We start from the raw sequence: 7,706 nt of genomic DNA, 5'->3' as shown, positions 1-7,706 counted from the left end.
GTTTAAGATAAAACTTTTAGGAAGCTCTGAGTCATTTCAAGCACAACAGAACAAAGTCAAACATGAGGAAGGAGCTGCTCTGGGCCTGGAATGAAGAAACGTCATGCTTATTTCCTCAGATTATACCAATCCACGTTCAACAACTATGCTAAAATCTAAGATCTGCTTCTCCTGTGGAGCTTAAACTGTGGAGCAGAGGAGTACAAAGGTGTGATGGTGGTACGACTGCAAAGAAGAACTGCTTTATTGCATTTGGGTTCAAGGAGAGTGACAGTTTAAATATCGTCTTGATAAAATGGAGCCTTAGATTGACCGACAGGGCGGTGCAACTTTACCAAATAATTTGGGTAAACAGGAAGGCAAAGGTTTTGATTCACGGGTCAGTAAATATGCCAAACTTCACTTACGGAGACAAGCTCCTCCGACTGAAAGAATGAGACTCCAGATACAAGAGGCTGAAATGAGTTCCTCCAAAAAGGGAGGCTAGACTGGCGCTTAGAATACAATGAGCAACTCAAATACTGAAGCATGTTATTACCTGTGTGCCCATGGCTCTGATGGAAAACAGATCTCTGGTCTTGGACTCAGGGTTTCAAGTTTTTGTATGAAAATGTTTTGAAAAGTAATTTAAGCTCATGTTTCCTGTTACTAGTGTTATTTTATATTTTATTGTTGTCCTTTGGCACCTGGCACTGGTTCTTTAGTTACCCGGACTTTTAGCTCTTAGTGTAGCTGTAGAGGACTTGTTTCTACAAAAATCAAATCAGGCATTACCGACTAACAGTACCACTCATTCGACCACTGATAGTCTGCTTTCTCTGTTCAACTCAGCTTGTCTGGAAATACTGGATTCCATTGCTCCTTGCACCACTAGGTATCTAAAACCTAAAACCCAACCGTGGTTAAATAATGACACCAGGGAACGTGTCACGGTCCGCTGTGACAGACCGTGTGGAGAGTGCGTGGAGGACTCAGGTGCAGACACGAGTGACACGGGAGTAAACTTTAAACAAAAGCGAGCCTTTTATTGTGGCTGGTAACGCAAGAGAAACAAACAAGAATAAGGGCAGCTCAAAAGCAATAACTAAACAGAAACCTAAACTGGGAATGAACTAAGGTAAGGCTATGAATACAACAGACCGGGCATGGAAACATGGAGGGTGGTAACACAGACGACGCGACGCAGACTACATGAAACACAGAGACTAAATACACATGAGGAATGATCAGGGGAAGTGGCCACACATGGGAACGCAGCTGACACACATGAACTTAACGACAGGACAGGAGGAGTGAAACTGAATACACTGACAGTGAATGCAGGCCTTCAAAGTAAAACAGGAAACATGAGACATGAACCGGGGAGACGTAGTACAGGGGGAGGTGACATAACTGACAGCATGAACTTGACAGTACAAGACACACAGACATAAACACACGAAGGGCAAGGGAGACGTAATGCAAGGGTGGTATATACAGATGGCTGGACTAACTTAATGAACCTAAACAATCAATAAACATCAAAATAGACTAAACACAAAACACTGGGTCGCACGACCCAGGACCATGACAGTACCCCCCCCACAAGGGCTGGCTCCCGACAGCCCAAACCCAGGAACCAAAACACAAGCAAAACAGAAAACACCCCACCCAGGGCGGGAGGCGGGGGACCAGGACGGAGGGAACAAAACGAACCAAAAACAAGGAGCACGAGAACAAAACTGAGTCCACAAATACACAAAAGAGTCCAGAACAGGAAGGCGAATGTCCAAAGAGGCCCAAAGGCCAACCCGAGAGGCGACAACACAAAAGTCCAGTCCAACCGTTCCGGAGGCCGGCCACGGGAAAGGTGGCCACGGTGACAGAACAGATCCGGAGGCCGGCCGCGCGGAAGGCAGCGGCGGCGGCGAAGGCGGAGCAGTTCAGGGGGCCGGCAGTGCGCAAGGCAGCGGCGGCAGCGAAGGCGACGACGGAGCAGTTCAGGAGGCCGGCCGCGCGGAAGGCAGCGGCGGCTCTCCAGTGTCAGGCGTACTGGCCGAGGCCCGGTGGGCACAGGACCAGTCGAGGCGGGACCAGTCAAGGCGGGACCAGACGAAGCACAGGCTGAGGCGGGACCAGACGAAGCACAGGCTGAGGCTGGGCCAGGCGACGACTCTGAGGCTGGGCCAGGCGAAGACTCTGAGGCTGGGCCAGGCGAAGCACAGGCTGGAGCTGCAGCAGGCGAAGCACAGGCTGGAGCTGCAGCAGGCGAAGCACAGGCTGGAGCTGCAGCAGACGAAGCAGAGGCGGAGGCTGGACCAGGCGTGGCAGAAGCAGGAGCTGGTGCTGAGGCTGGACCAGGCGTAGCAGAAGCAGAAGGTGGCTGGATGGGCGGCTCGGGCCCCCCAGCAGACGAGGCGTGAGGCTGGATGGGCGGCTCGGGCCCTCCAGCTGACGAGGCGTGAGGCTGGATGGGCGGCTCGGGCCCTCCAGCGGAGACAGGCGGCCGGACGGGCCCCTCGGACCCTCCAGTTGACGAGGCATGAAGCTGGTGCGGTTCTCCTGAACCCCCAGCTGACGTGGAAGGAAGCTGAATGGGCTCCTCGGGCCCTCCAGCTGACATGGAAGGAAGCTGAACGGGCTCCTCGGGCCCTCCAGCTGATGTGGAAGGAGGCCGGACGGGCTCCTCGGGCCCTCCAGCTGACGTGGAAGGAGGCCGGACGGGCTCCTCGGGCCCTCCAGCTGACGTGGAAGGAGGCCGGACGGGCTCCTCGGGCCCTCCGGCTGACGTGGCTTGAGGCCGGACAGGCTCCTCGGGCCCTCCAGCTGACGAGGCATGAGGCCGGACGGGCTCCTTGGGCCCTCCAGCTGATATGGCTTGAGGCTGGACGGGCTCCTCGGGCCCTCCAGCTGACGAGGCATGAGGCTGGACGGGCTCCTCGGGCCCTCCAGCAGGAAGAGACGGCTGAAGCAGAAGGCAGTCTGAGGCGGAGAGAAAGCTCACGCCATTCCTAGCAGGCTGAGAAGCAACCTGTACAGCAGACGTGGCATGAGGCTGAACGGGCTCCTCGGGCCCTCCAGCTGGAAGAGACGGCTGAAGCAGAAGGCAGTCTGAGGCGGAGAGAAAGCTCACGCCATTCCTAGCAGGCTGAGAAGCAACCTGTACAGCAGACGTGTGGTCCCCTTTCGCCGTCTCCTGAACCTGGGCTTCATGTGGCGCGACTGTGAGAGCAACGCTAGAAAAAATCCTGGATCCTACAGAGTCAGGAATATGGTTTGTGATTTCATTGTGCGCTTCATAAAAACTGTTACACACAATCCTTTCATTATCACAACCCGACTCTGACTGGCCCTTAGTCTTAACCAGAGGTAGGTCGGCCACAGCATGGATGTTTATGAAATCATGGTTAATGGTGGAGCGGTCTTTGGCACCAGTTTCTTCGTAGCTGGGCCCAAAAAAGGGTAACCCAGTACACTCCACTATGACAGGCTCATGAGATGAGAAAGCACAGTCACTCACCTCCGTCATAGGAGGAGTCTGGGACAGAACTAGGACGGGTGCGGACTGGACAGCTGCTGCCCCCTCCTCTCCAGAGACCTCAGCGCAGTACAGACAGTCCTTAGTCGCTCCCTGAGGAAAGCTAGGCAGTCTCTCTTCAGACCCGGTAACTTGTTCACACAACGTTTCAAACCTGGCATGAGGTGGCGTAGCATTTGTTAAATTGTCAGAGGTAACAGAAGTTACTTCTCGATCACCCACACAACTAGGGCTGCTCGCTGATGGTTTCAACACATTAATTCGAAAGTCACATGACACAGAATACTTCGAGTCTGAACCTTTACTCCCAGCATCCGACATTATTTCAGAGAAATCCACCGACTGCAGGTTCGCTGTGTGAGACTTAACGTCCTCATCACTAGTTAACTCAGTAAACCCCTCTGACGTGGTAGGAAGACATAACACAGAAGTACAATGGTTGGTGGCTGTAAACAATGGTGGGTTGGTTATTACAGCGTTGCACTTTACAGACGATCTGTCCTGTACTGCGCTAAAAACCTGTGTAGAGCTGGGTGCTAGGTTAGTGCCGGCGGGCACAGACACATCTTCATTAACGGCAACATTAGAACTGTTGCTCATAGTACCAGGGTTAAACAACTCAAGAACAAGACAGTTATTGTTTGCATCAGCACAACATTTAGGTTCAGAAGTCATGACGCTGAGGACACAGTCATCTTTATTGCTGTTAGGATTGTTAACTGGTTCATGGATGCTGTAACCTGCCGAATCAGCCGGGTCACAGTCAGACAAGAAGTCTTTATTCACAGCAGCCCCTGAAACACTCTCCTTTGACTTAAGGTCTTTGGCTATGGGGCTAGATACAATGTCAGAAACTGAGGCAGTGGTACTCACGACTGGATGGCTGATGGAAGTCAAAGCCTCAGATGGCAATAACCGAGGGACCTCCTTGGGCTGAGGCTCAGAGCGCCGGCGGCGAGAGTGCCGCTTCTTTCTATCCGTGGAAGCGGGCGGGGTGAGCGGTGGAAGTCCCTGGCAGCTCCGGGGACCCCCAAGAGCCAGTCAAGTTCCCCGGAAAGAGCGCTCGTCACGATCAGGAGCGAGCCACGGCTCCCTCCCGAACTCTTCCACTAGCTGTGCGCCTGCGGCGTGCTGCTGCCCCACTTGATCGACGTCCAGGACCCCCACAGCGTCCGCGGGATGCTTCGTGGAGGGCGAGACAGGACGTAGCAGTGCGCGACGGCGGCGAGAACGCCGCTTTCCCCTTGAAGCGGCTGTGGACAAAACCTGACTGTCCCTGGCGACCGGCTCCTCGTCCTCCAACCACATCCGTGCTAGAAAGACAGCAGGGGACGAGTAGTCCGATCGGGGCGGCGAGGGCGGGCGGCAGGTGCGAGGCGGGGCAGTTGGCAAGAACTCCTCCTCGGGGATGAGCCAGGGCTTCCAACGGAGCTCCTCCTCCCGATAAGCCCGCAACACCTGCTGACGCTCATCGTCACCAAAATCTATGGCCTCCATCGCCTCCGTGTGCTGGTCAGTGCAACTTGACTGTGGCGGAAACGAGGAAGCCGATCCACGGTGAGGCGATGGCTGAGTGGAAGTGGACCTCAGCGTCCCACCTCTCACAGCCTCTGGCTCATGAGGCAGCGGCGATGACACCCGTTCACGGGACGGAGGTGTGGGTGCTGAGGCGGCATTCAGGACCCTCTGGGCCAGCGCACGGGCACGAAGCTCCTCCTTAAGGGGGCCCAGGGAGTCAAACGCCTCGACGAGGTGGGGGAGCTGTCGCAACCGTGGCTCCCGCAACAAAACGGCGTCCACGGCCGCCAATCCTGTGGAAACCACACTTGGATCCGCGCATCCGATGATGCGATCCATAATGCGGCAGAGCCGGTTCAGCTCCTCCCCTACCTCCTCTGAAATGTCCGCTGAGTCCGACATGGTCGCGTCGTACTGTCACGGTCCGCTGTGACAGACTGTGTGGAGAGTGCGTGGAGGACTCAGGTGCAGACACGAGTGACACGGGAGTAAACTTTAAACAAAAGCGAGCCTTTTATTGTGGCTGGTAACGCAAGAGAAACAAACAAGAATAAGGGCAGCTCAAAAGCAATAACTAAACAGAAACCTAAACTGGGAATGAACTAAGGTAAGGCTATGAATACAACAGACCGGGCATGGAAACATGGAGGGTGGGAACACAGACGACGCGACGCAGACTACATGAAACACAGAGACTAAATACACATGAGGAATGATCAGGGGAAGTGGCCACACATGGGAACGCAGCTGACACACATGAACTTAACGACAGGACAGGAGGAGTGAAACTGAATACACTGACAGTGAATGCAGGCCTTCAAAGTAAAACAGGAAACATGAGACATGAACCGGGGAGACGTAGTACAGGGGGAGGTGACATAACTGACAGCATGAACTTGACAGTACAAGACACACAGACATAAACACACGAAGGGCAAGGGAGACGTAATGCAAGGGTGGTATATACAGATGGCTGGACTAACTTAATGAACCTAAACAATCAATAAACATCAAAATAGACTAAACACAAAACACTGGGTCGCACGACCCAGGACCATGACAGAACGCAGACGGACATGTAGAAAAGCGGAAAGACAGTGGAAAAAGGACCGTCTCCAAGTGTCATTTGAGGCACTTAGAGAATCCCTGTCAAGTTACCAGAAAGCTGTAAGAGCAGCAAAACAAAATACTTTTCCAAGATCGTGTCCAACAACAGTCATAAACCTTTTATTTGGTATTATAAACTCAGTTTTTAATCCTCCCACTGCTGATCCTCATATAGCAGTGAACATGTGAGAATCTAATGAAATTCTTCATTAATAAAATTGTAGATACTAGATCCCACATTATTCCTCCCATTTCTGACCCAGGTTTTTATGCTCCAACCTTGGCTGTTTTTGATCTCTTCGAGCCAGTATCCCTTTCATTACTTAATGAAGTAGCCCTTCAAAATGTACCCTGGATATCATTCCACCTAGGTTACTGAAAGATGTTTTTGACACTGTTGGTACATGTCTGCTTTCTATTGTCAAAAGCAGTCTTCAGTCTGGGTCTGTTCCCTCTGATTTTAAACATGCTGTGGTGGAACCCATCCTTAAAAAGCAGAGTCTGGACTCAACAGTTCTATCAAATTACCGCCCAATCTCTAAATTGTCTTTTTTGTCAAAAGTTCTGGAGAAAATTGTCCTTCTGCAGCTCCAGACCTTTTTAGACCAACACGACATTGGTGAACTATTCCAATCTGGTTTTAAAACGCACCACAGCACTGAAACCGCTCTTTCAAAAGTTTCTAATTACCTTTTAACTTTTACCGACTCGGGAGACTCTGTTATTTTAATATTATTAGACCTCAGTGCTGCTTTTGGCACAGTAGATCACAGGATTCTTATCTCTCGACTAGAACAATGTGCCGGAGTTAAAGGGCTTGCTTTGGAATGGTTTAAATCCTACTTATCTAATCATACTTTCTCTGTTAGATTCAGGGATAAATTGTCTCCAAAGACGACCCTTTTTTGCGGAGTCCCCCAGGGCTCTATCCTTGGTCCAGTCTTTTTTTCAATGTATATGCTCCCATTGTGATCTATTTTTGAAAAATATGGAATTTTGTTTCACTTTTACACAGATGATTCTCAGATTAACCTTCAACTAAAACGAAAATCTGTGAATCCTCTGAAGGGACTGTTTGATTGTCTAAAAGATGTCAAGGCATGGATGGCTCTAAATTTTCAAAATCTAAATGAACAGAAAACTGAGGTCATTCTCTTTGGTCCTTCTGACCATTATGACCTTGGCCCCTTAGGAAATTATAAAAAACCATTTGCAAGAAATTTAGGGGTGATTTTTGACAGCAATTTAACATTTGACAAATAGATAAATGTAGTCAAAACCAGTTTCTTTCATATTCGCCTAATTTCAAAAGTTAAGCCCTTTCTCTGTTTCAGAGATTTTGAGAAAGCGATCCATGCCTTCATCTCATCTCACCTCGACTTCTGTAATAGTCTCTACTCTGGTGTCACCTCTTCATCAATTGGCTGACTGCAGCTAGTTCAAAACGCTGCAGCACGGCTCCTAACTGCTCCTTGCTCCTCATAGTTAGAGGATGAGTTGCTCCCCTGACCAAATGCGGTTGGGAAACTTGGGGTCTTCTTCATGAAGGCTGGGACGGAGTGGG

At 51.1% G+C, this 7,706-nt stretch overlaps 2 protein-coding genes across 2 annotated transcripts; one reads left to right on the top strand and one right to left on the bottom strand.

Moving 5' to 3' along the window:
- Positions 1-1,586: 1,586 nt before the first annotated feature.
- LOC146665526 (uncharacterized) lies at positions 1,587-3,407 on the top strand. Its single transcript, XM_085413256.1, has 2 exons — positions 1,587-2,342; positions 2,397-3,407. The coding sequence occupies exons 1-2, from the start codon at positions 1,765-1,767 to the stop codon at positions 2,992-2,994; spliced, it is 1,176 nt and encodes a 391-aa protein (XP_085269382.1). The 5' UTR covers positions 1,587-1,764; the 3' UTR covers positions 2,995-3,407.
- A 1,151-nt stretch (positions 3,408-4,558) lies between these two features.
- LOC146665525 (uncharacterized) lies at positions 4,559-5,437 on the bottom strand. The gene has a single exon (XM_085411480.1). It carries the CDS (start codon positions 5,435-5,437, stop codon positions 4,559-4,561), a length of 879 nt encoding a protein of 292 aa, XP_085267606.1.
- Between the last annotated feature and the right edge of the window lie 2,269 nt (positions 5,438-7,706).

The sequence above is a fragment of the Rhamphochromis longiceps genome, linkage group LG7 (genome assembly GCF_057381845.1).
Source record: "Rhamphochromis longiceps isolate RC_006_pf linkage group LG7, R_longiceps_female_GT1.1, whole genome shotgun sequence".
NCBI classification, from domain to species: Eukaryota; Metazoa; Chordata; class Actinopteri; order Cichliformes; family Cichlidae; genus Rhamphochromis; species Rhamphochromis longiceps.
This window is presented reverse-complemented; position numbering and strand designations above follow the sequence as displayed.